General features: G+C 52.8%; 1 protein-coding gene across 1 annotated transcript in view; it reads right to left on the reverse strand.

The window, feature by feature from the left end:
• Positions 1 to 22,875, reverse strand: part of FGFR2 (fibroblast growth factor receptor 2) — a 101,422-nt gene extending 78,547 nt beyond the window's left edge. Inside the window, 1 exon segment of the mRNA XM_047072743.1 lies at positions 22,707 to 22,875. Within this exon segment, the coding sequence (XP_046928699.1) occupies positions 22,707 to 22,875 (169 nt within the window).
• Between the last annotated feature and the right edge of the window lie 4,529 nt (positions 22,876 to 27,404).

The raw sequence follows: 27,404 nt of genomic DNA on the forward strand, positions 1-27,404 counted from the left end.
GAGCCAGCTTCTGGGGAAGCAGCACGTAGCTCATGGACGTGTCCTGTCGCCCAGGGGGACAGCAAAGATGTAGATGGAGGGCTCAGGTCTCCTTGGGTGTCCCTCTTGCCCCAAGCAACACACACATGGCAGGGGCCCGTGCTGAACGTGACTGCGGTCCCCAAATCCTCAGGGCAAGAGGGGACTCAGGCAACCTGTACAAGCACAGCGAGAGGGAGCCACAGGCCTACAAGGGGAGCACCCGGAGCCGCTGGCCGGGACCCACGAGGACCCATGAATGGGCTTTCATCCATCACAATGGGAACTGTGAATGGTACCCAGAGTCCCAGGCCCAGGAAACATCAAGCTTCCCAGCGCTGGGACAGCTCCAAATCTGGGCAGCATCACAAGGCAACTGTTTTGTCCTTCTGAGTGTAGTCTGGACAAATCTCCCACATGACAATGGAATAAAGTCACTCCGTGCTTTAGTCCCAGTGCTGAAGGAACAGTGAGGACCGTGTGCATCTGGTTCTAGAAATCCTCACCACCACCACCAACAGCCAACATGGGAGGGCCAGGGCTCCCCAAAGGGGCACCTTCAAAGGCATACATGCCAAGAAGAGCCCAGACATTGAACGGGACATAGAGAACCACCACCACCACCACCACAACAAAATAGAAGGAAATAAGAGTCTCATTTAACATGGACACACACACCCTGAAACGAGGGCAGAAAACCCCAATTCGCAGGCTACGCTTCCCGAGCAAGTTTTGTCTTTCTCATTCTACATCTACGAGACCCCTCCTACGGGCCATGCTTTGTTCTAGATGCTCAGGGAGCAACAGGGAACAGTAAAATCCCTGCCTCACTGGTGGAACTTTAATTACGGTGGAGATGACCGACAATAAACAAAAAGCCTACAAAAAATATATAAAGTACGGGAGGCGGTCTTGTCAGGAAGCCAAATACAGCAAGACAGCGGTACAAACAAGACAGAGGGGGAGGGCTCTCTCTAGAGCAGGAGCTGGCAAACCACGGCCCCCGGGCCAAACCCAGCCATTGCCCGTTTTTGTAAACACCGGTTTCCTGGCACGCAGCCACGTTTGCTCCTTAAGTGTGTCACAATGGCAGGGCTGAGCGGCTGGAACGGACACCCTACGTCCTCTGCAAAGCCTCGCCCTTTACGAAAAGTTTGCCAACCCCCGTTGTACGGGATGTTCAGAGAAGGCTGCTCTGAGGAGTTGAAGGGCAAAGTGATGTCGGAAAGACGTCGCCGGGACCTCAGCTGGAAGGTTCCTCAGGCCGCACGCCTCCTGAGCTTGCTGAGGCCCGAATGCACCTGAATTGAGGGACTCCTAGAGATATCCTGAACTCTGAAGCCCGAGCAGGACAGAGAAAAGGAAGAAAAATGTGGGAAAGAGGGGAAGGAAGAGAAAAAAGGAATTCAGCGCGACCCCGGATCGGGGACCTTGCCCCATTTCCAGAGGCTTGGAGTCCCATCGGAAGTGATGGTGCCCCACAGGACACCTGGCCGAGTCCCTTTCACAGCTGGTTAAAGCAAGGATCAGATGGCATTTGGGTTCCATATAACCAACCAGTAATTACCGAAACAGCACCCACAACGTTAAGAGTGAATTTATCGCGGATTACCCTGGGTCACAAAATAATATTTATCGGGACCACACGGCATCGTCAGCAAGGTACCGAGAAGACTACAGAATCTGCTTTCCTCTGAGTCAGGACCGGACACCAAGAGAGGTCTACGCAGGAGTGGCTGGACCCCGAACGGTGAATCTTCACCCTCTCGGGGAGACGCGTGGCCAGCCTGCCTCTGCCCTGGCCCCTCCCATCAGGAGAGCCATGTCCCTATTTCGTGCAGGCAGGAGAATGTATGGAGACCGCTTTAAAAAAAAAAAAAAAAAAAAAGATAAGCAAGATACTTGCAATTAGGACGCAGAAACCTCTCTCTCCCGACAAAGGTAGAGTTACGATTTCCCTGTTCTTAAAGGAACGCATTTTCGCTGAGAATATCTGGCTTCACCTCAAATAGGTAAACCACTGGGTCTCGCGGAAGCCAGGGGCGCCCGGACCAACGTCACAAAGACACCACCACCTGCTGGTTGGTGGTAAAGGAGGAACGTGGCCCACTGAGGCCTCAAGGGCAGGGACCGCGTCTCGCGTGGGGCCGGACACACGGGAGCTGACGATAAATGTGCCATCGTGCGCAAGAAAAGGATGGTCCCCTGAGCCCCACTCCACTCCGTTCCTGCTTCACCTCTCCACCCCCGGTCCCTCCCCCACTGAGGAGCAAGAATGCCGAAATGACACGGCATTGCTTGTGAGGATCCGATGAGCCAACCAACAGGAACCTCGGCGTCCAATCTATAACCTGTCGGGCCCGAGACCGTCACTTCCGCTGTCTTTCGAGGCTGACGACGCTCACCACGCCTCCGGCACCACTATCTTCAGAGGATGCTCAGAGAGCGTCTGGATCAGTATCTCCACAGACGCAGGTCAATGTTACGGACAGGCTCCCATCTCACCGGGCCCGTAAGAGGACTTCGGCTCAACGTGGTCCTTCTCTCCGGTAAAACCAGGTCAAAACTGTCACCCCGTTTTCCAGTTAGAGGATAAGCTTCAAGGACAGTAAAAGAACTCTCCAGAATACATCACTAATGGTGTTCATCCATTACAATTAGGCCACCTGACTTCAAGCCTGAACGAACCGGCACCTGACGGATCGGTCCACAAAAGGCTCACCGGGTCACTGGGGGTTTGTGGCAACTTCAGCAAAGCCCAGCAATGCGGTGTTCACGCTCAGACTGTAGGTGTGGCTTGGGGAGAAGGGCGAATGGGTGAACGAAAAGAAGGAGAGGGGGTGCCTCGGTGGCCCAGGGACTTAAGCACCTGACTCTTGATTTCGGCTCTAGTCATGATCACACAGTTGGAGAGTTCGAGCCCCGTGTCGAGCTCTACACTGACAGCATGGAGCCTGACTGGGATATTCTCTCTCTCTCTCTCTCTCTCTCTCTCTCTCTCTCTCTGTCTCTTTGTCTCTCTGTCTCTGCCCCTCCCTCGCTCCAACGCTCATGTGCTCTCTCCCTCTTTCTCAAAAATAAATAAATAGGGGCACCTGGGTGGCTCAGTGAGTTGAGCATCCGACTTCAGCTCAGGTCATGGGTTCGAGGTTCATGGGTTCGAGCCCCACGTCCAGCTCACTGCTGTCAGCCTGTCAGCACAGAGCCCTCTCTCTGCCCCTCCCCTGCTTGCACCCTCCAAGTAAACAAGCCTACGTTAAAATGTTTTTGAAAACAAGGAGAGGACTGAGGAAGCGTTTGGGGAAAAACAGTGCCAAGAGAAGGAAGACCGTTGGGGGCGGGGGGAAGGGATGCCACACGGTCCACTGCCACACCGCCCAGGCGCACCCCCGCCCAGCCCGTGGGTTCCTGCATCAAACATACCTGGGCACAAGGTGCCAAGGACATGGGCGCTTTGCCTGGAACCCAAACAGCTGGCTCAGCGGAGGCCACCCTGTCCCCGCCCATCCCCAAGAGGCCACTCCCGGCTTGGGTTTCTCTTCTGTGTCTGAATGCTACAGGTGACAGGTGACTGTCTTGCCCGCGCCCTGCAAACATGCTCCGTGAGTGCCGCGCACACACCTGCACAGGTATCTCCCTCACACCGTTCGGTGGGGAGCCAAGAAGATCTGCTAAGTCCTCTGACACCAGCGATGACGCACCGGTGATGCTCCCCGACGCGGATCTGCTTCTACTGACAGGGCCCGGTGCCTCCACTCCCTCCCTACCCCCACCCCTGCTCCAGCAGGCTGCGCGGCCCGCTCTGTAAAGCAGGACCGTTGACACAGGGCAAAGTATTCCCCGGGAGATTTAAACAATACCTTTTATAGTCATATTAATGTTTCCTGGATTTGTTTTGTTTTTTTTTTTTTCTGGTGCTACAGCTTACTTTTAACCTTTCTTACGCAGAGCGGGGGAGAAATCCACAGGGAGCGCCCAGTCCAACCTTGTCCCTCGTCTGATCCTGCCAAAACACAATGGGGGAAGGTTCCAGAAGCCACTCTGCTCCACACCAGATATTCTTTCAGAGACGTCCACAGACAGACACAAAATTCCGTCCACCTTTCATAACAGTAATTCAAAGTGGGAAAACACACACACACACACACACACACACACACACGCCAGCATCCGACATTGTCACGGAGACCTAAAACGGCCAAGGGGAGAGGCGGGCGAGGTGACCCCGGTCCCCTGGAGGGCTCACCGTGCTGGTTTCTATGCGTCACATGCACACGGTGGGTGCATCAACTTCGACTTGCTCCCCGGAGGTTCCGAAGGCCGAGAAGTACCAGCAGAGAGTGATCACACGGCTTTTTTTCTTAATATCCAAGTGACTACGTGGATATTAAAAGAACGAGAGAACGGGCACTCCTGTAGCCCGTCCCCGGCATACAGCCTGTGCGGTCCCCGCCGTGGGCAGCAGAGGGGCCTCATCTGGGAAGAGGAGGACACTGAGGCGGGGGGACAGCCCTCAGCAGGTGAGGGCGGGGATCATGACCTCTCAGAGTGACGTCATGCCAACGTCACTGGCTGCAAGCCGCGGGTGTTCACCTCCGGGTAAACAAGCACAGGGAAGCAAACCCTGGCCTGTATGCGCCCAGAGCCCGGGGAGGGGACAGCCTGTCAAAGTCCAGAAGGCCGTGACTTACACGACTTCAACGCACACGTCCCTGGGTCCCTCCCCCGTGTCACCAGCAGGGCCGTCCCGGGACAGCTGAGGCAGGGAGGGAGTTTGGAACAGTAAGCTATTTCAGGTAACGCTTTGTGTGGCCAGACCAGCCATAGCAGCACTGCAGACTGTCACTTTTTATAATGTTTGCCTATAAACTTTCCCGTGTGGTTTTTGAAATGGCGCCCAAACGCAAACAGGGAACAGATGGGAAGCCCGCGGCTCGCCCCGTCCGATCGCCTGCTGGAGGGTGGACGGCAGGTTGACACGGTCCGGGGCCAACAAAGCGGCGAAGGCCGGCGGGACGGTGACGTCGCACTTCACAAGGTAAAGCCTTTTCTGGGGTTTCCTCGGGACGGCGCCTCTCCAAATGTCAAGAAGCTCGCAGCTAAGAGGCAGGAACCCCGGCTTCGAGGATGCAGTGCGGCGGGGCCCCTGCGACGCGGCCCCCGAAGATGCTCCCGGTCAGAAAGTCAGGGGCATCCGAGCCCCAAACGCATTCCTCCAGAAAGGATCAGAAAGGGAGAAAGAGAGAGAGAACTCGGCAAACAGATCGTCCCCCCACCCGGGGCCTGGAGCTGGAGGAGAGGCCGGGCGGGTGGCAGGGCGCGGGCTGCGGGGACACAAACGTGTGCCTCTTGTCGCAGCTCGGCACTCCCACGGGAACCGTCACGCCGGCACTGGGAGCAGAGCAGTCAACCAGCCTCGGGCTTCCTGGTGCTGCCCTCCCTCCACCACCCTGTACCAGAGGAACAGATATCACTGCTGTGGGCCTGCCAAGGTCCTGAGACAGCAGCGCACAAAATAAAGCTGCAAATGTCACTGCAATGTCACAGTGCGCAACACACACGGCGGTAAGTGGCGGCTGAGCCTGTCTGTTCCGGTTAGCCTCGACTCACCCTCCCGCTCTTTAAGATGGCCTGAAGCGGCCACGCCACGGTCCCAGTACGAAGTTTTAACTGGCCGATACCCAATTTTCTGTCCGTGGGAATTGGAATACCAACCCCCCTCATACACACCGCTGTCCTGAAGCATTTTTACAAGCTGGACTTGGGGGAGGCTGGGCAGTCGAGACGTCGGGCATTAGAGCACAGCTTTTCAGTAACCCGGAGGGGCCGAAGGCCCAGATCATTCTGCCCGGCACCAAATCTCACCAACAGAAAGACACAAAGGTACCGGGGTCCCCACAAAGAAGTCAGAAATGACCACCCCCGCCCCGTGGGCCCTACCCACGGGGGGGGGGGGGGTCCCGCAGACGCACAGACAGTGAAGGCAGGGGCGGCAGAGAGCGGGCTGTTCCATCTCAGACATCCTGAGAGCTTCCCCTTTGCAAGAAGGGACTTGCACAAGACAAAAATCCTGTCATGAAACGGAGGCCTTATAAGGCATAGGTACTACTTGTACTTTAAGAGGCAGGAGGGAGAGACAAACACTCTGTGCAATATAAAGATGAAAGTTCTCTGCCTCGAGAAATACGGCCAACCTAAAAACCGGGGACACAAAGAAGTCAGAGCAATGAGCCACAGATACGTAAACAGGCCGAGAGGCCGCAGTTCTCTTCCCGGCCAATTGTTGGGGTGTCTTACAGACACACGTCAGCACTTAAAACCTCCCCGTCGGTTCCACGGGGGCTGTAACAACCACTAATAGCTACCTCTGCCACAGTAGCCTGCCTGTTCCAGAAATTCTGGACTGGCTCACATTCCTCATGATCAGATGGGATAATGGCATATGTTTCCAATATGGCAACCATTAAAAATTACATATTTAGGCACACCCCTCATATAATTTAGGTCTATCTTTGAGATGCGTGGGGAACAGCTTTCCAAGTCTGGAAAGAAATGACGCAGCTGCCCATGAGAAAATACTAACGTAGAAATCGTGACGTGCCTAAGAATGCCCTCGGGGAAGCAGGAGTCACCGTGATCACCCAAGATTTGGACCCCAAGTGGCAATATTCACTCCCTATTCTGCCAGCAACCCCTCTCTCCTTTTGATCCTGATGTTTCAGGCTGTCAGTGAATCATGTTCTCCAAAAGGGGGGGGGGGGGAGGAGGGGGCATAAAAAGGAAGGTTTTCTCCCTGGTCCCAACACCTGCACCAAACTCTTATGTTCACGACGGCAAAATTTCCACTGGACCACTGGGATGCAGGTACGGGATCAGTGCCATCTGCATAAAGTCCCTGGACATCAGCAGCTCTGCTTGAGCAAAAACTTCCACACCGGGCCCTCTGTTCAAAAGCATTTCCCAAACATGCCATCAGATTATCTAGTGTCCACGAATCTCCCAGAGGGAAGGTTTCGTACTCCCTGTATCGGGAAGGGAACTGGGAGGTGGGGAGGGCCTCCCAAGGAGGTCATGGAATGAACGAATGAATGCGATTTGCCGGACCTGTATCACAGGACCTATATCACCATCGTTGAGATCAGGAGTGACCCTGCTGAGGTGTCGCCTGTAAAACGAACGCGTCATCGCCGGTTCTGAACGTGGTAAAAAGCCACCTTGCCCATCAGAGGCTGCTTCAATTCCCAGAGCTGGTCCCTGAGCTCTTCCTGGTACCCTAGCATTAAGGCTCTGGTCCCATCTCTGTCCCCTCCCTGGGCGCTCTTCAGAAAAAGGCAAGAACAGGGGCGCCTGGGTGGCTCAGACGGTTACGCGTCCACCTCTCTTGGTTTCAGCTCAGGTCACGATCTCACGGTTGGGGAGTTCGAGCCCGGCCATCGGGCTCCTCGCTGTAGGCGCAGAGCCTGCTTGGGATTCTCGCGCTCTCTGCCCCTCCCCCGCTCTCGTTCTCTCTCTCTCTCTCTCTCTCTCTCTCAAAATAAACACACGTTAAAAATAAAGAAAAGAAAAGGCAAGAGCAGGCTGAGAACCGACCTAAGTTCCAACTCTGCCACTGACAAATGGTGTGATCGCTTCCTGTGTCTTCGCCTGCAAACCAGGACTGATGATAACGAGCGCGCGCACGGAAAGCACCTAGCTCGGGGCCGCTGCCACTCGGCAGGACCTCGAATGTACCAGCGGGAAGACCTTCTAGCTGAAATCATTACTGCTCAGCTGCAGCAGACTACGCGTGAGAGACAGAAAAGCCACCTAACCAGGTGTTCTCAACACGGAAGCCTGGGGATGTAAGAAAACAAAGGGGAACCTTCTGTTCTGTTTCTAGAGCCCCTAACACATAGCTCAGTGTTAATCATCCGTCGTGTCGTTCTGTCTTCTGCTTGTGCACGTGTGTGAGTGTTCCTAAGAACAGAGCGGTGTGGCGGAGGTCTTGCCTCTCTGGGACCTCCTCCTTCCGCACTCCCCCGTATCTGCGAATATGCTCAGAAGCCCGCCCCTGGCTCTTGTGGTCCCTTCCCTATACTCTGCTTGGCCCACCTCTGCAGCTTTCCCTGCCCCCTCCACGTCAACGCCGCTCAAGTCCCTGCTGGAAGGTTCCTCCTTCCACCTGCCTGAGCACATCACCTGACCTTGTCTTCGGAGGTGCCGCCCAAAACAAGCAAGTGCCCTTCCCCCTCTTCCCCTCCAGCAGCCCCTGGATGACATCAACTCAGCTCCAACTCGGCCCTGAAGACCCCGCTTCTCCCTCCTGCCTCCCATCCCACCAGGCCCACATCTGCACTCCTGTTAGTTCTCTCTGAAACAGCTCTGAAAAGAGAACAAGGGCAAGACCTCACCCCTGCAGGTCCCCACCTTCTCTCCAAAAGACCTCTGCCTTGCCCCCGCCCACCCCAGTCCACCCCATGTATCCACCGCGGACCCCCAGAGCAACCTGGGAAACAAAACTGACCTTTAATTGAATGAATGAATGAATGAATGAACGAATGAAATGAAATTAAATAAATAAATAAAAGACAGAGACCACTCCACACACTGACAGGGTAAAACCCAAAGAATATTCCCCACATTAAGGCCACGGTTGCGCGAGGCCCCACATCCCCCCTCCATCTTCTTCTCCCTCATGCCCTAGACTTGTCTGTTCTCGTGGGCACTGTTTCCTCTGCCCGTTACCCTGCCCCACTACTCTGTCCGGCAAGCTCCTATTCAGCCTTCAGAGCCCAGCTCAAATATCATCTCCTCTGCGAAAATCCCTGCTTCCCGTCAACACAGCCCACGCTGTTCTCATCTCCAAGACACTACAGCCTTTGTTTATTCACCTCGAACCCACAGAGCAAATACAGCCGCCTCCCCCACCGACCCGGCCCACCCTCTCCGAATGACCTTCTTCGGTGGGGGGGATCAGCAGTGCTTCTCAGACTTTCTTCCGCATAAAGACCACCTGGACAGCCTATTAAAACACAGCTCCAACGTTTCTGGGTCAGTAGTTGTGGAGTAGGGTCTGAGCTTCTGAGCTTCCCACCATCTCCCAGATAATGCTAATGCTGCTGGTCCAAAGACCACACTGTGAGAAGTTCAGCACCAGTGTCCAAGGACGAGAGAGTCGGAGACCTGGTTTTGCAGGGATGAACCCACATCAACTTGGACAGCCCCTTCCCATCACCTGAGTCTGAGCCCCAGTTTACAGAACAGGGAAACACCTCCGGGCTAGCCTGCTGCTGGCCAAGGTCATCACAAGGACAAACCAAGAGGCTGCCTGGGAAGGTCTTTGTAACCCCTAAGGTGGGTGGTGGGGACTCATCTGAGAAAAAGCACCCCTCCTCACCCAGTTCCGGCCAGGGCGGGCCTGGGCGCCTGTGTGTGGGTTATAGCTTGACCCCTAAGTGATCAGCAGATTCTTTCCCCCCACCTCATGGTAAGGCTGATTTGCCTTACTCTGACTTTAAATCAAGGTTTTCTTTCAAATGCATAAATCTGTCAGGTCGTATCTATGTAAGTTACCTAAGTGCCGATTTCTGGCAAATGGAACTAAACACCCAAGGATCTTGGGAGAGAGTTGTTATCAATGCCAATGACACCTGTTTGATGACTTTAGTGAGGGAAGAGGCCTTGGCTTATTAAAATAGCATCTACGGGTCACCTATCCAACAAATCAGGGATACCAGATATTTACATGCGGACCACAGAAACCCCTGCAGAGTTCCCCGGACCAGATGCCTTATCACAACCCCAGAGCATGCCGGGAGGAGCCCTGAACACCAAACCCCTCCGGCAAGGCGCCCACCTGTGCCCTGCATGGCACCCAAGCATCAGGAGCCTGTAACAGCACGGGGCTGATGGGCCTGCTTTCCAGACAGCATGCCCTAAGCCAGCACTGTGACGACATTCCAGAAGCAAGTTTTCAGGGACGGTCACCATTCCGCACTTGGGGTTACTCCTGGCTCCTAGAACCTGCTTCCGGGACCCGCTCACCACCCCCCCCCCCCCGACACGGACATAAACAGTCCACAGTGCATACTAAGTGGGTACATGTGGCCTGCAAGTCCCCCAAAGGTCAGATCGTGTCGAAATCCTAGGTGACATTTTCCCCCAGCCCTTCCCTCAATACGTACTTTCAGAATAAGTGAATATTTTTAAAGCGCCCCAGGGACCAAAGAAAAGGATAAGGGGGCGGGGTAAGAGTTACTCCAGGAAGCAAGTTTACTTAAAGGGCTGGACCTTTCTCCTCTCAGCAGGACCCCAGTTCCAACACTTGTTCAGAGCCCGCAGCTGTGTCCCCAGACCGGTTTCCCCCCCCCCCACCCCCCCAGCAGCATCCCGGCCATTTACAAATGAAGGGCTAGCAGCTGGAAACTGGGAAACAGATGGCCCTCCTCCTTTGAATGGCAACTCAGGCCTCAGCAAGTTCGGGCCAGCCTGGTGCAGAAATCTTGTTGAGGCTGAAGGCACAGATTCATAGCCCGAGGGATCTTTAGCAAGCAGCTGGGTCGGAATGACCTCTTGGAGGGGTTTCCCCTAAAGTCAGCAGGGGCAGGGAGCCTCTGCGGCGGGTGGGGCACGTCCCCAGCTGGCTTTGCCCCTTGCCCGCTTTTCTCCAGTGACTTACAGAAAAAAAGGAAAATTCCCCCGTGGGGAATCCTGTGCCCCAGGACTGAAAGCACGTTCGTTCATTCAGGAAATTCCAAGTCTAGAAGGGTGCCACCAGGGTTAGCCTTTCTCCTAGGCCCTAAGCCGTGTATCTGCAAAGAGGTCAAACCTTCTGGAAAGCAAACTTTGAAGAGTTTCCACTTCTCCACGCAGAGCCCAAACCCTTTCAAAACCCATCAGAGCAAGTTCACCTCGGGAGGGGCTATGCTGGGCCCCCAAGCATCTTGGCACACCTGCCCCTTTTAAGCAAGACTGTGCCCCACCCTGCTCCGGGGAAAGGAGGGAGCCTTACTTAAATGCCCAGGTCCTCGGCTGAGGCCCCGCTATCGGAGTTCACTACCCAGGCTCCCCTGCCTTCCACCACCCCCGGCCTCCATGTTAGCCTGGTAAGAAACTGCAGCGGCAGAAAGGAGACTTGTCAAGGAGGTGGCTGAGAGCTACCCTTGACCACCTGTTCACAGGCCCTACCTGCAAAGACGGGCACCTCTCGGCAACAAGTGGAACCTGACGGGGGACAGCGGAGGAGCCAGGCCCCGGATGGTTCCCAAACTGGGCAGGGAAAGAGCTGGCAGGCACATGTGGCTGGGACTGACTGGGGCCGATGCAGGGGGGTCTGCTGAAGAATCAAGGTGGGTGCTCACCTCCCTCAGAAGCTCAGCCTCGGGAAGTCACATAGTTCGAGTACCCAGAAAAATCCTCACCGTGGCCCACAGGTCCCCCGCCTGACCTGGCCTACTACTCTAGTCTCCTTCAAGCGGCACCCCGGCTTCCTCAGGGCTCCTGCAACCCTTTGAGACCCACCATGCTTCTTCTTCAGAGCACCTGCACCCAGGACTGGAACCAGGGCCTCGTTTTGGCAGTTATTTGACAAAGATCTATGGCCCCCCGCCCACCCCCCATTCATAGGACTTGAGACTGTTTTTGGCTTGCCATTCTATCCCCACAGAACTCAACACATGGTAGGGTTTCAAAAAATGTATCTGGGGGGCACCTGGGTGGCTCAGCCGGTTAAGCATCTGACTTCCACTCAGGTCATGATCTCACGGTCTGTGGGTTCGAGCCCCGCGTCGGGCTCTGTGCTGACAGCTCAGAGCCTGGAGCCTGCTTCAGATTCTGTGTCTCCCTCGTTCTCTGTCTCTCTCTCTCTCTCTCAATCTCTCTCTCTCTCTCTCTCTCTCAAAAATAAACATTTAAAAAATTACGCCACAGTCTGTAAAGGGTTGATGACCTGTGTCTGCCAAGCTCTGGCAGTTGTCCCCCCACCAGGGCTGCAAGGCTAAGAGAGGAAGCTGCAGGTTTCCCCCCGCCAAGCATTCAACACCTTCTCTCCAACGCTGAGCCCCCCTTCTGAACACCTGCGACCCCGGACGCTCCGCACTCACCATGCAAGTTCAGTGCAAGGTCCAGTGGACTTATCCAGGCCCAAGTCACCTCCAGGTCTAGCAAGCTCCCCTCAGAAGCCACCTTTTTTTAAGCCACCCAAAATGAACTTTTGTTTGCTTTAAAAATGGCTCTACTGCTCAGCCTCTTCCTCCCCTTGGGACGCCCCTCCTGGCCAAGAGGAGGCGTGGGGATTGCTGCTTCTGCCTTTCCATTCTTAGACGTTCTCTTTGTTCCCCACTTTTGCCCCGGCGTCGTCAAGGGCCAGGGAGGCCCTGCCATTTGTCGTTTCCATGACCGTAGGTGGTAGGAGCCCCCGTCTGCGCAGGTGGGCCTTGACCCAACTGAGAATCGGACACGCTGGAGAGAAGTCTGACGTACTATTAAAGTGACAAGCAAAAAGGCAAACATTTAGCAGTGCCAGGGCAAACGGCCAGAAGCATCTGGGACAAGGAAAAACGGGATGGTCTGCTCCCACTCCGCTGAGTTGGCTTCTGAGCAAATGGGCAAATACCAGACCAGTCAGGCCTACCTGCCTGAGCTCCTGCTGGGTGACTGAGCTGGGGGTCACTAACTGGGCCTCAAGGCATCTCCCTCCAGTCTCCTGGGCAGGAAAAGGGTTGGCTTCTTACTAGTAAGCTGCATATCACCAGAGGCCGTTCTCGGAGAATCACAAAGTGGTAATTATTGCAGTGGTTTAATTGCCCAGGACTTTTCTTCAAACAGCTTTAGGAAAATAGGTGTGGGTATGTGGGGAAGAGACAGAATCACCCAGCAGTGTCCTTACATGTTTAACAGTCAAATGACATATTTCGGAAAGAATGACGAGGCCGTCCTACCATATGCCACAGAGGACCCCCCTGCTCGGGGAAAGGAAAGGAATCAATCGATAAACCTTCCTTTTGCCAAGAAATTCACCCCAAGGCCGGGGCCCACGCCCGCTGTGGAGTCTTGGAGGAAACATTTCATCTCCAAGGGTCTCAGTCAAGAGTCTCGTCCATAAAATGGGAACATGAATTACCCGAGGGTCAGCTGAATGATTAAATTAGAGATGGGGGCAGAGGAACTGCAGGAAGGTGGTCAAAAAGTACAAACTTTTTTTGTTGTGACATAAACAAGGACTAGGCCGGGGCACCCGGGGGGCTCAGTCAGTTAAGCATCCGACTCTTGAATTCAGCTCAGGTCACAGTCTCGTGGTGGTGAAATCAAGCCCCGCATCGGGCTCCGTGATGAACACCTGCAGGGGACTCCCTCTCTTCCCCTCTCTCTCTGCCCCTCCCCTGCTCACGCTCTCTGTGTCTCAAAATAAATAAATAAATAAACAAACAAAAAAACCCCAACAGTTCTAGGGATGTAATGCACAACACAATGACTATCATCACCATGGCCATGTGGCGTATGTGAAAGTTTTCCAGGGAATAGATCCTGAGAGTTCTCATCACAAGGAAAAATATTCTTTTTTCTTTTTCATCTGTAGGAGATCTTAAACTACTTACGATAATCACGAAATGACTTACCTAAGTCCAATCATCCTGCCGTACACCTTATACTTACGCCGTGCTGTGAGTCTATCGTATCTCAATAAAACAGGGGGAGAAAAGATTAGAGAGGATAGATGTCAAGGAACCTAGCACTGCGTCTGACACACAGCAGGCACTCAATAAATGGTCATGAGAGCTGCCGTTATCATTGCCCTCCTCACCCTCTCAAGGAATGGGCTAAAAAAAAAAATGACCCCATGCATGCATCCACACTGACCACTCCCCCTCACACCCCTGCTTGTCCAATCAAACGACCCCACAGGGGTATAACATGCAAATGATTGCTCAGCTCCTCCCCCTCAGTAGTGTAGGTCCCCTGACAATTTCCTTCCCTTCCATAAAGTCCGGAAGCCCAGCTACCTGCCCAGGTAGGAACACCCAGCAGGCTGCCCAGGGGAGTCGCTGCAGTTAAACTCGGCAGGAACGACAGTAACTTGCTCCGGCGCTCCCCTCAGTGGCCTGGACAAAAGCAGAGCACGCTACACCCCACCCCCACCCCCCAACCCTGTCTCCATCCTTCTTCACAGGGCCTAACGGCAATCCTTTGGAAGCCTCAAACAGAAAACTCGTTCCTTGCCAAAATGTATTGCTCTCCATGAAGAGCGTGTCCTACAATTATTACAAAGCGGCAAACACGCTTTTTTTTCTACGGGGAAAATAGGTCAACCCTGAACCATTTGGACTGCAAGCAGCAAGATGTCCAAACTTACAAAAAGGCCCAAGACGGTACGGAGGGATGGACAAACGGCCTACAGCACGCTTCCTATTTTGATTAATGCAAACGCTTCCCATCAGAAGATCTAGTAAATATGCCTGAAATACTGGCTTTTTCTTTTTCCTTTTTTTTTTTTTTTTTTATAAATTTTTTTTTTCAACGTTTATTTATTTTTGGGACAGAGAGAGACAGAGCATGAACGGGGGAGGGGCAGAGAGAGAGGGAGACACAGAATCGGAAACAGGCTCCAGGCTCCGAGCCATCCGGCCAGAGCCTGACGCGGGGCTCGAACTCACAGACCGCGAGATCGTGACCTGGCTGAAGTCAGCCGCTTAACCGACTGCGCCACCCAGGCGCCCCTCTTTTTCTTTTTTAAAAAGGAGCCTTCACGCCCACACAGAGCCCAATGCAGGGCTTGAACTCACACCCCTGAGACCAAGAGCGGGGCTGAGATCAGGAGTCGGATACTTAACCAACTGAGTCGCCACCCAGGTGCCCCTGAAATCTTGGCTTTAAATCCTGTATCAGGTTTTTACATTGACAAGAAAGTGAGGATGGGGATGGAGAGAGAGAGTTCTACACCCATTTGCCTCATATTCACATCCCCGCCCCCTCACATAGGTATCATTGGCCAGTTTCAGATAAAGAAAGGCAGGCTCAAAGTGATTATCTACCTTATACGAAGTCACAGCAGCAGTAGATAGGGGAGTGATTCAAGTCGGTCTTGCCTAAGCCCAAGGCCAAGTTCCTTCTGTGCTTTTGTCCCCAGACAGCACATCGCATGCCACTCAAACTTATTTTATTCAGGGCGCCTGGGTGGCTCAGTGGGCTAAGCGTCGAACTCTGGCTCAGGTCATGATCTCCCAGTTTGTGGGTTTGAACCCCACATCAGGCTCTCTGCTCTCAGCCCAGAGCCTGCTTCAAAGCCTGTCTCCCATTCTCTCTCTGCCCCTTGCCCGCTCATGCTTTCTCTCTCAAAAATAAACATTAAAAACAGTATTTTATTCATCTTTATGGATTCAGATGAAGAATTTAAGTTAATTTTATAGGGGATATTTGGGCTTTTCAAGATGTGTTTTAAGTTTGAAACATTTATAATGTTTAGGATACAGATTCAATTGGGCACCCCCCCCCCTTTTATCAGCTAAGAATGCAACACATTTGGTGGAAACCCAGGAAGCGTGGTGGACAAGGAGGGAGACCCTTAAAGGCAGCCACATGCCTTCCTATAGAGCAATCTCACTGAAAACTAAGAATCTGAAGTTTGAGGGCTTTCAAAAAAGTTTAAACCCTAAATTTGTCACCACAAAGATCTTTATTTTCATTTTATAGTCCCTCCCACCCTGCTCCCCACCCAACACACAAAACTGGCCTTTATGATGTCGACATATTTTTAAAACATTACAACTGGTCAGGTATGGAAAACCTTAACAGTAAACAGTCATGTGTAAAAAGAGACCACATAGAATGACAAAGAAGGAGTTCTACAGTTAGGGAAGGACCATGACAATTTATGTAGAGTTGATCAGTGTCAGAGCCCAGAATGGAGTTCTTTCTCTTCCAGAAAAGGTGATATATAAATCACACAAATAAATATGTCCCATGTCCTCATTCCTGAACATATCAGAACTTTCCTTATAAGCTGGGTTTTGACCTCCTCATAAAACATGTTCACCATAACCTGAAATTCCATATACGTGCATTCCATCCATCCAGGACATGGAATTTACCATTCTCTAGTTGGACAAGGGGTTAAAGAAAAGAATATTCCACAGCTTAGCTCCCTGACTCAGTACAAGAAGAATCTGAAATTCTCAATATTCACATGAAGTGGCAAAAGTCCAGAACGGGGCGTAATTACTTATGTATTCCAAAGTGGAATAAATGACAACAGTTCACACCCAGAGTCTTACAACTCCATCATGGTGCAACTTTCCCAAAACCAAAATTACTGAAAACCTAAAGCATGACTTAAACCTAAAGCCTTTACAGGACGTACACTCTTCAAGGTCAACCACAGTCTGTCCTAATCATGAAATATCCTTCTGTATGAATACAGAAGCAGAAAAAACTTGAAATTCTATAAATGAAGCCCATAAGCACCGCATTTGCAGCTACCATTTTGGATTTTCTATCATGCCCTTTTAAAAAGGCATTTTTAAGAAAATGCTTATTATTTACTTTGAGGAGGGGAACACAAGCTGGAGAGGGGCAGAGAGAGAGAAGGAGAGAGAGAGAATCCCAAGCAGGTTCCAGGCTGTCAACACAGAGACCGATGTGGGGCTTGATCCCACCCACTGTGAGATCTTGACCTGAGCCAAAATCGAGAATCAGAGGCTTAACCAACCGAGCCACCAGCCACCCCTCTATCATGCCCTTTTAAAAAGGGATAGTCATAGATCAGAGCGGGGGGGGGGGGGGGGGATTGCAAGTGTAATCTTTGTTAATTGCAGAAGGCGACCTCTCCAACACACACAGAATCATTATAGTAACATGGCCAGCAGCTTGTTCAACCAGACTTATTTAAAGAGCCTGGCCTCAGGCTCCTTTCCCTACCTCCTCTTTACACACTCCCTAATTCGAGAAAGCCAGAGCTCAATCAGCTGGGTCACTGTAGGTCTACCTGGGTAAGCAGGAGGAAGTGGCCAGTTTGTGGAGACTCAAGGGCTGCCAGAAAGCCTTAAGGCTTTGTGTGAAGATAAACATTTTCCCCAAAATGGAACACGAGTTATGCATGGCTTTAAAATCTCAAGTCCAAGGCCCTTAGCTGGCTCAGTCTGTAGAGCAGGTGACTTTTGATCTCAGGGTCATGAGTTCAAGCCTCATGCTGGACGCAGAGCTTACTTTAGAAAAAATAACGTGGGGCGCCTGAGTGGCTCAGTCGGTTGAGTGTCTGACTTGGGCTCAGGTCATGATCCCAGGGTTTGTGGGTTCGAGCCCCACATTGGGCTCTGTGCTGACAGCTCAGAGCCTGGAGCCTGCTTCAGATTCTGTGCCTCCCTCTCTCTGACCCTCCCCCGTTCAGACTGTCTTTCTCTGTCTCAAAAGTAAATAAACGTTAAAAAAATTTTTTTTCAATTTTTTTTTAAATAATGAAATCAAAAAAATTAAAAAAATAAAATCTTGGGGTTCCTGGGTGGCTCAGTCAGTTAAGTATCCAACTCTTAATCTCAGCTCAGGTCATGATCTCACGGTTCATGAAATCGAGCCCCGCATCAGGCTCCACAGTGATGGCATGAGGCCTGGTTGGGATTCTGTCTCTACCTCTCTCCGCCCCTCCCCTACTCGTGCGCTCGCGCGCGCTCTCTCTCTCCCTCAAAATAAACTTTAAAAAAAGAGGAAAAAAATTTTTTTAAATAATAAAGTCTCAAGCCCAAGAGCCTCTAACAAGTCAAAGCTGTGTTCTTAGGGGTTTGTTCGTCTTGGATACAATGATGCTGAAACATCACTGCTCAGTAAACCCGCCCCCTTCAGCTAAGGCTGAAGGGTCAGCCCCTACATCAGGCTCACTCTTCAGCCCATACAGCCTTGAACACAGTCACCATCAGTTAAAAGAAACCACGCTAAACAGGCAAGTCAGAAGCACGTGGGGCACAGGTGTGGCACAGTGACCGACATCAGGCGCAACCACGAAGGGAGAGCTGGAAACGCAGAGCCATCGCTCAGTCTCCCCAAGCGGATACAGCAAACGGATGAAAAGAACTCAAAACCTAAGGCTAGAGTCGTTCCTCGAGGCGCCCGAATGATAACGATCACAGGCATTTCTGCACGGTGGCAGTCAACCCACTGGTTCGGAATCATTGGTGGGACAGCCTGGAAAACTTTCAGAAAATAATCTCCGAACTGCCTGCCCACAGACAAGTCACCGTGCTAAGAATCCAATCGGGACAGCGAGTAGAGAGGGGCACACCAGCCGCGTTGCCTACCTGGCGCCCCAAAACCAATGTCCCCCCTTCCCCTCGAAAGAGTAAAATCAGACGGCTTCCATGGAAATGGGAAATTAAGCCAGACCCTGATGAAAAAGGGTGGGAGGTAGCCTTTTAACAATTACCCTGGAAAAAGCAAACACGGGAACAACAGACTGCAGGCTGAAGGACCACTAGATACATTTTCTGGAGAATGTGAACATTGAACAAGGCTCTTCCTGTTTAAACACTACCCTAGGTATTTCATAACCACGTAATTATTCATTAAGTCTGATACTGGAAGCCTCTCATATTGGATTGCTCTGGTTATCTGAATTCTCACCCTCAAATGGGTCAGAAGGACTTGAAAAGAACCACTTATGGTTCCTAGTGAGGGGCTTGTCCCTGAGAAAGTCCTCAGTGTTTTGACTGGTTAAAATAAACAGGCAAAACACACACACTGAATTCGGATCAGAGGGAGTGAGCATGGAGAGTTATACAAACACCAATTCTTTCGGCTTGCCCGATTTTTGCTCTCGGAGGTAATGTTTAGCCCAGTTCTTTGTCTATGAATTGTGAAATACTTTATATGCTAATAAAGAATGTGTACTTCATTGTGTATTTAACTGCATAAGCCTGCATTTCGTTTAACTGACCGGGAATAAGTCCTTGTTCCTAAGCTAACTCTCAAGTTCCAGTCAACTCTTAAATATTAACACTCGTACTGAGGAGCAAGGATGCAGATAATACAAAACAGAAGATTATTTGAAATCATTCACTCTTGGTATGCGGATATATTCTTTTTTCTCTTAACTTGCAATTAAATGCGTATGGCTGACATTACGGCATTTACAATACTCGTAACAAAGGACCTAAAACCATGCTGGAAAAATCTGACTTCCTCGTGCATTCTTCATTCACTGACTCTGCTTTTGAGTTTGGGACCAACTCACACACTGGTCCAGGACAACACGACCTCTTAGAAGGTTGCCAAAAAAATTGGTTTGGAAAAAAAAAAAATGCACACTACTTTCTTCTCAGGTTGTCGCTTTTCAGAATCACACTTTGTAGAGGGTGGGAAAGTAATTAGGGGTTTGGGGTTGGAAAAGCCCTTTTATTTTAGCTCCTACTGGGCTGGTGTAAACAAAGATATCATTAATGTCAACAATGACTTAATTAACCGGAGTAGGTGACAAAACGTCAGAAAAAACTTGAAAGAGTCACCTCCTCCCCAGGATAATCAAGCTTGATTATACTTTAAATAATTAGAATATTAATCAACAGAACAGTACTTGGCATTGAGGACTAACCCCCTTTGAGTCAATAACTGAGCTTATAGCCTTCAGCCATTCCCCTACAACAATGAATGACCAACGGAAAATATTCTTTTTTAAACTGGGATATTAACTAAAATCTCCTGGAGATTATTTTCTTCGTAAATCAGTTGGGTAGATCCAACCCTACTGTTACCATTTCATAGTGTCCAGAAGACAAATGATATATGATAGATGATACGATACGATGATATATGATAATATTGTACAGAGCCAAGAAGATTGGAAAGGATTCTCTAGTCTTAGGGCACAGGCCCCTTCCTGGAACTTAGTCACATTTTGCCCCAGACACATTCTCCTCTGGTCCAGCCCCATACACAGCGTCTACTCTGAGCCTCCAAATTAACAAACCAAGAACTCTTCCAAGATGAGGACTTGTGCAACAGAAGGTTAAGGTTGAACCTATGCTAATCAAAGCTATAGTCAGACGAACCACAGAAGACACACTGGAACCAACAGACACCCACTCACCCACCAATCCTCCCTCTCTCCCCACAGGTCGGCAGGACCATGCCCTAAACTGGAGCTGTCCCCAGTCGGTCAGTCTGCTTCCAGTTGCTAACCCCTTCTTCATCTACAATCAGACTACCTTGCTAATAACCTCCGACGCTAAAACAAAACTCTGGGAGTGGAAGAACGCAAATCGACGGCCAATACGGTACTTACCAGGACAGCACAGACCCTACAGAAAGCAAACACAACTGCCTGGAGCCACAAAGGGCCTTCTCCCTCGGAGAGCGATTTTCTTCCCCACTCTCTCCAAAAGCCTCCACGTTTCCTGACACGGTGGCAATGGGCACAGAACAGAGCAGACACATGCGCCCATCTCATCGGGAACGAGGATGACAACAGGTCCTGGGTGCTTATGAGATGCCAGGCCGTGTGCTCTACTGCTCTCTGCTCCCAGGGACCCTAAAATCTCCCGGCGACCTTCTGAGGCGAGTTGCCAGAAGGCTCCTGAGGACATCACCATTCGTTTAGCATTAACGAAGAAGAACTTAAAGGTCATCTTATCAAACCGTCAGATGACAGGAAGGGAAACTGAGGCTGAGGGGGTTGAATGCTTTTCCAAAGCCACTTCTTTGCAGCTCTGCACTTCCCATTTCCACCTGTCACGATCCTGGATGCAAACCTCATAGAAGCTGTGAACCCTCAAAAATGCGGACAATGACATTTGCAAAGTATCGCCTACAACTTGGGGGGGAATTTGCAAACACCTCCCCAGCCCCCAAGTGCATCCACAGATCCCAGGTTAGAAAGACCCGCTCTCATTGTTGGATACAAATTGTTACACAAAGAACCATTGGGGGGAACCTCATCGCTGCCCTCTGTGTCTTCCCCTCTCCGCCCCCACCTCTTCCCGCATATTTTAAACTTTCTTTGATAATTAAATATGATAAAAAGAGGTCCTCCAGGACCGTTTACACTTTATATGTTGCGATAAACTCCCAATAAGGCTGCCCTGAAAGTCGAAATGAAAAATGCCAGTTTTTTCCTAACCTGGGCCGTTCCCGGTAGGGAACCCCCGGCTCAGCTGCGTGGGCAAGTGCTGAGCCACGCACTCCAGGGAAAAATCAGCAATTAGGAAGCACATCTATTGTAATTATCAGCACAATCAGAGAACAGGCGTGACTTTCAGAAACCAGGAACCTTTTCTCTCGCATTAAGCCCTTTAAAAAGGCATCACCTCTGCAAATCGCACGTGTGCTTCTGTCACAGCACGTGGCACAAGGAGGCAGTGCCATCATCACCCGGGCTGGAGCCCGTAAGTGTTGCAGACACAAACTCTCACAGACTCCCCCCTCCCGGAGACGTGGAAACCCCTGTGACGTCACTGCACCTGTTTGCACAAAGCCCCCATGCCTCTGCGTGAGACGGGGCACCGACCGGCCTCGCTGTTGCCAATGCCCGACTGCCTCCCAGTAAGGCCCGTTTTAGAAAAACAGTTGCCCTTACTTATCCTCTTATGACCCATGCGTGGGCCTCAGTGGGAGCCCCTCCCTCGGTGCTCTCATCTCTGGCAGGAACACAGCCCTCCTTCCCGTGTCGTCCCGACCGGCTCTCCGTCCCTCTCCAGCCTGCGGTGCGGGGTGCCCTCCCAGAACAGCTGAGCTGACCCCAGACCACTCGGGACCACGACCGCCCCCAAAGCTTAGCAAGCACCAGGTGGGCTCTCAGCAAACAGGTTCATTAAGTGGCGATGAGTGCTGGGATCTGCCGTTTTATTCTCGGATTACCACTGGAAAACTAACTCAGCTCCCAATATTCCCTGCTGATGACAGATTTCAACGCCGCACCAAGTGGAGGCTTGGCTACTGTCGTCTCAGAAGGACCCGGGAAGGAGGTTCCAACCCTGTCCCGCTGAGTAATTCAGCCCCACTGAAGTGTTCACCAACTGGCTTCGTGCCTTTAAAATTAAATTTCCAAGGCTGAAACACAGTGCATGGCCTGTTCGATCTGTAAGTTCTCAGAGATGTGGGAGACAGCCAGGTACCTTCACTTCCAAATTTACCTAAAGCACAATCTGCAGTTTCTGCGACGTACTGCTTAGGTATTATGAACGACAAGGGCCAAAAAAAAGAAGAAACAAAAAAACACTAATACGTCTAGCGTCTCTGGGCTGAACTTCAGAAGCTTCTTTTTCTCCTTAGACAATGAAAATAAAATGTCAGCATTTCAGATGTTGGCAATTTCCCTTCGTGGCTCCTTTTGTCAGAAAACAGCAATTCTTTACATCAGAAGCAAGACTCTCCCTCCGGTAAGAAAGCTCCTGCAGGAAGCTATAGATGGCCTTCACCTCCACCCACCCCCTTCCCGCAGCACCGCCGGGCACCGGAGAAAGGTGAAGTGCAGGCTGGCTCCCTCACCCAGAGCAGGGAAGCGCACACACCCAGAAACCACCAAACTACATCCGGCCTGCGGTGTTACAGCAAGGAACCTTCTCTGGCAACCTCCGGCTTGGGGGCAGCAGGGAGCCCACTCCCGGCTCTCAGAGCCTCACTGACAACGCAAGGGCAGCGGATTCTAAAAGAGGCCTTGACCTCAGTGCCACCTCCCCCCGGACGAACGCCCCACACAAACTTGGGTACCCTGAGGGTGAAACGAAGGAACTTACCTTCCGGCTCTAACGTGCTGTCCTCCACTAAATTGAAGGAGGGCCGGGCCAGGGCCAGGGTTGCCATGGTGACCACGACCAGGCAGAGGAAGCGACCCCAGCTGACCACGGGTGAGGTGGTGCCAGTGCCCCGAGCTCTTGCATATCTGCATGTGGACGTCACTCCCATCTGCACACCTCCTCTGCGCGCATGGACCGCCTGCGATGCCCAGGAGCCAAGGTGCCGCCGCAGCCGCTGCTCGTCCTGCTGCTGCTTCTGCAGCTGCTGCAGCCTCTAGAGGAGAGAGATTCGGCGAAGTCAGTGAAATCCTCCCCGATGCCAATTCGCTGAAACCCCAAGCGGGCTAAAACAGCTTCTCAGCTTCCCAAATATATGTGCCGACAGTTCCTTTTCATGATCTGCAAATGCCTTGCGTCCGCACCTCAGGGCCCCAGGTGTTTCCACCAGCCCGGTCCACGAAGCAGGGTGGGCTGATCTTTTTTAAAAAGCACACTTTTGAGAAACAGAAGTAGAGACGTAGCGACGGGACACAGATCAGGGCAGGGTGCGCTCCCTTCTGCTCTCCACCGTCACCCCTGCCGCCCTCAAAAAGCAGAAGCGACGTGACCTTTGTCTGAAGGGCAACTACAAAAGCAAGTTCCCAATGCTCGGGCTGGCATCACCGGCCTTGTTAACTTCTCTTAGGCCAACTGGGCTTCAGACAGCTGGATCGTGGAGGCGTCTGTTTGCAGACTTATTTCTGGGGCTGCAGCTGAGAGGCTGGCTCCACCCTCACTGTTCTTAGGAAGAAAGGAGACCAGCAAAATAAAAGGGACCCCAGGAAGGCTACCAAAAATCCCCACCAGTTTACAGTTGTCAGGATTCATTTCCCAGTACAGAAATGTGTTTCAATCTTTCGCCAGGCAGCCACTTACGAAGAATGAACGGACCTGCAACACGTTCAGAGCAGCTGATCCAAGAAAAAGAGATTCAAAGCCTGAAGAATCCCCTTCCGCTGTGACTACTGGCAGCCCCCAGCCTCGTAAATGTCTTCAACCCATACAGAGCGGGTGAAGGAACAGAGCAGACGCACACTCGGAGGAATAAGGCAGGTGTGTTATGAACGACGATGGTGACGTGGAAATTACTGTCATGGTATGCGATTGGGACAATGACTTTCAATAGGCTAATCTACTGGCTGAAACTTCACAGTAGAAGTTACGGGGGAGGGGGGAGGGGGGAGGGGGGGGCTCAACTGCCTGGTCTATTCACCCATTTGACCCAAAGGCAAAGAGAACTTCCCAAACTTAAATATTCCAAACGACTTTAAATGCGTTCGTTATCCTCAATCACTACGTGTAGAACCGAAATGCACAAACTTGAGAAAATCTGAGACAATCACAGATTCCATAAACTCTATAAATGAACCAACCACATATTAAGGATTGGCGGGGGGAGACCTTTCACACAAAAAAATCTCTAAGCCCTGGGCTTTTTGCATGCCAACTTGAGGTTTCAAATTATACCATCAGATTTCAACACGGCGTGAGCCTCTCCAAAGCTACATCAGAAAAACTGTTCCTTTTAGCCTTGACTAAGGATTAAAATGGGAAAAGAGACTGCTGCACCATTTCCTGAGAAGGAAAAAAGAAATTCTCTGCTGCAGAGAAAGCACATGTGAAACGGTGTGATTCACAGCAAAAGCAAGAAAAGCGCGTGCATGCAAGCACACCCTCTATTTTCAGATTGCTTGAAGGATGTTTTTTTTTCCCCCTGACTTTTCTTTCCTCTTGAAGTTAAGAGCCTCAAAAGATAACTCCGTATCTATTTCTACACACATGTGGGAGGAAAGTACACAAGCATGCCCATTGATTTACTAAGCATTTCCAGAATGCATGGGAATTTTCTGCCTCTGACACAACTCCACAAACAACCTTAAATCCTAGTAGGTTTCCCCCCAGGCTGCTTCCCTGGCCTCCTCACCCACCTGTCCCAGCCCAGGGGGCTTCCTTTGCTCCAGGCAGAGAAAGCTGGTCAGGGACCTCAGCTAAAGCTCAGACCATTCATTCATACGGGTCAGCTTGCACCAGAAACTTGAATTTTAGCCATTACCGGGTCCAGGCCCCAGGCTGCCCCCTGCTCACATTTCTGGAAGGCGGAGGCCTAAGGCAGCAGGTCTGCACAACTCCTCACCAAAGTGGACAAAAGTGTGAAGGGACCTCCTAGGCAGGATAATTAGGTCCCGAGGCTCGGTGTTGGGAACACAGGCCCAGCATGCCGCTGGCGGCCACAATCCCGGCTTCCTGCCTTCAATACCATAATCCTTCCTGGAGTCTGAGCCTCAGTGAAAGCCCCGGCGTGTTTATTTTTCCCCTTGAAAGGGAACTCTCTTCTCAGCCCGGGCAGGGGAGGCGTTGTCACCCTCCCTGTGATGGACGGCTCTTCGTGGCCACCCGCTCCCCTGGTTCATTTTCACCTCAGCACAAACCTGCCCCCAAACACACGCAAAGTGACAAGCAAGAGAGCCTGGCTGGCAAGTGGTCCCTACGCCAGGTTTGTCCTGGACTCCTCAACTTACCAGAATATTCCCAACCCCCGCCCCCACGCTCCAAGAGGCAAACCAACACAGTGCCCGCCTTAATTGAGCTCCTAGGTTATCTGTCCTCTGCCGGCTCACCCATGGCCGAGCATTTGGGCGCTTTGTTCCCGGGAGATCTTACATCAGGAAAGTCAACAAGGCCACGTAAGGTTGGGATGCCCAGGTACCCCCAGGGGGCAGACCTATCTCCCAGCTCAAAGCCTCCCTGCTGCTCCCCTCGTCTTCCCAGCTGAGTAAGGGAGGGAGCTATCAAGGGGTCAGATCTGGGCGGGGGCTGCTCAACATTCTGAAATCTCAAAAAAATACAGGCTGACTCAGGACCGCAATCCACCCCTTGGTGAACGCCTGCAAGCAAGCCAGTGAGAACTTGCAGCAGCTTTGGGGAACTCCTAACCACCAGCAGCCCGGCTCATTGTGGCCACTTCTTTCATTTATCCAGAGTTTCTCCCCCTTCTTGGGGCGCTAAAGAGCTCAGAAAAATCTGCATTTTAATTGACATTCCAGGGAGAGGGAGAGGGAGAGGGGCGCCTGATTGCTTTTCTATTCAAACTAAACAGGCTTTTCAGATGAAAATGAGTCGTGGCCAGTGGAAGATTTACAGGGATTTGGGACCCAGGGGACAATGGGGTTTTAAATGTTGATAGCGTTTCACACCAAACACATAATGGGTGCCCCGAGTGTGAAAGCAGGTTTGCTTTTAAGGGTAGGTTTTATTGAATTGGGCCAGAGAAAGGCAGGCCCGGAGGACGGTTTGGAGGGAGCGGGCTCGGAGGGGAACGGCCGAGACTCGGCGCCCCCGGCCGGGACCCCCCGAGGCTGGCCCTGTGGCCGCGAGAGTGGGAGCCAGCGTCTCGCAGGGCCCTCGGCTGACTCCCCGGCGCGGCCCCGGCGCTGAAAGAACGAGCGCGCAAGTTAGAACTCGCTTGCGCTTTCGACATGCCCTAGCTGCTGCCGGCTGAACAGGCGGCAAGCGAGAAAAAAGTCGGTCCAGTTCGCCCCCTAGCCCCAGGCGCGCTGCGCTTCCTCCAGCACCGAGGGCGGCAGCGGGCTAGGGGCGCCCGTGCCTGAATCGGGGAACCGGAGCGGCCTCCTCCCCCAAAGGTGCCACCCCCCCTTCCCCCGAGCACAGCCAGCCCGACGGAAAGGTCGCGGGCCCCATTCAACGGCTCCGTCCCGGGAAAGGACGGATCCCCCCCCACCCCCGCCCGGCCTGGATGGGACCAGGGCGGGCGCTCCCCGGACCCCGGGATGAGCCGCCCCGAAGATGCCCCTCCGAAGCCGGGACCTGCGGGGCCGAGCCACCAGCGAGGCAGCCCCGCCACTCGCCTGCCCGCTCTGGGGTCGGAGGATCGCGCCGGCCGGTGGGACGGCGCCGGCCGCAGTTTGACAGGGAGGGGGGTGTCAGTGCCAGAGGCAGATGTCAGCATCTGGATGGGGGGTAAGGAGTAAACGCAGACCTTCCCGAACGGCCGCCGTCAGCACGCATCCCGCTCCCCCATCACCTATGCAGCCAAAGACAGGGAGCCAAGGACAGGGAGCAGGCTCCACCGTGCCAGTGCCCCCGCGCCCTCCGCTCGGGGGACAGTGCGCCCGGCGTCCCGGGCTCCCGCGGCCCCAGCTTTGCCGGCGGGCGAGGCTCCCCGAGGCACCCGACACGGCGATTACCTTGAATGGCAACGCTGCCCGGCGGCCGGTCTGTCCCCGCGCCCGGCGTGGGTTGGGATGGAGCAAGCGACGAGCTCGGGGGGAAACTCCAAACAAGAGCGGTCCTCGGGTCCTCGCCGGCGCCAAGACTCCGAGGCTTCAGGCGCACCCCAGGCTGCGGAGGAGCGCGGGCATGACGCCCGCCGGCTGCCCTCGGGTTTGGGGAGCGAGAGGAAGAAAGGACTCCGGCTCGGCGTCTCCTCCACCAAACTTTGCTCGCGACTCGCGAACGCTCGGAGCGCCCAGGAAAGCGGCGGCCTCGGGGCGCCCGGGCCCCGGCAGCCCGGGAAGGAGTCGCGGCGCCGGGCCGACTACGCCGCGCGCAGACCCCGCGGCGCCCTGAGCTTTGTGGCGGCCGCGCTCGCTCGCTCGCTCGCCCGCTCCGCACCCGCCGCCCGCCCGCTCGCTCGGCTCT

The sequence above is a fragment of the Lynx rufus genome, unplaced genomic scaffold (genome assembly GCF_022079265.1).
Source record: "Lynx rufus isolate CCGP_SWC_20201006 ecotype Redwood Valley unplaced genomic scaffold, mLynRuf1.p SCAF_11, whole genome shotgun sequence".
Classification (NCBI taxonomy): Eukaryota; Metazoa; Chordata; class Mammalia; order Carnivora; family Felidae; genus Lynx; species Lynx rufus.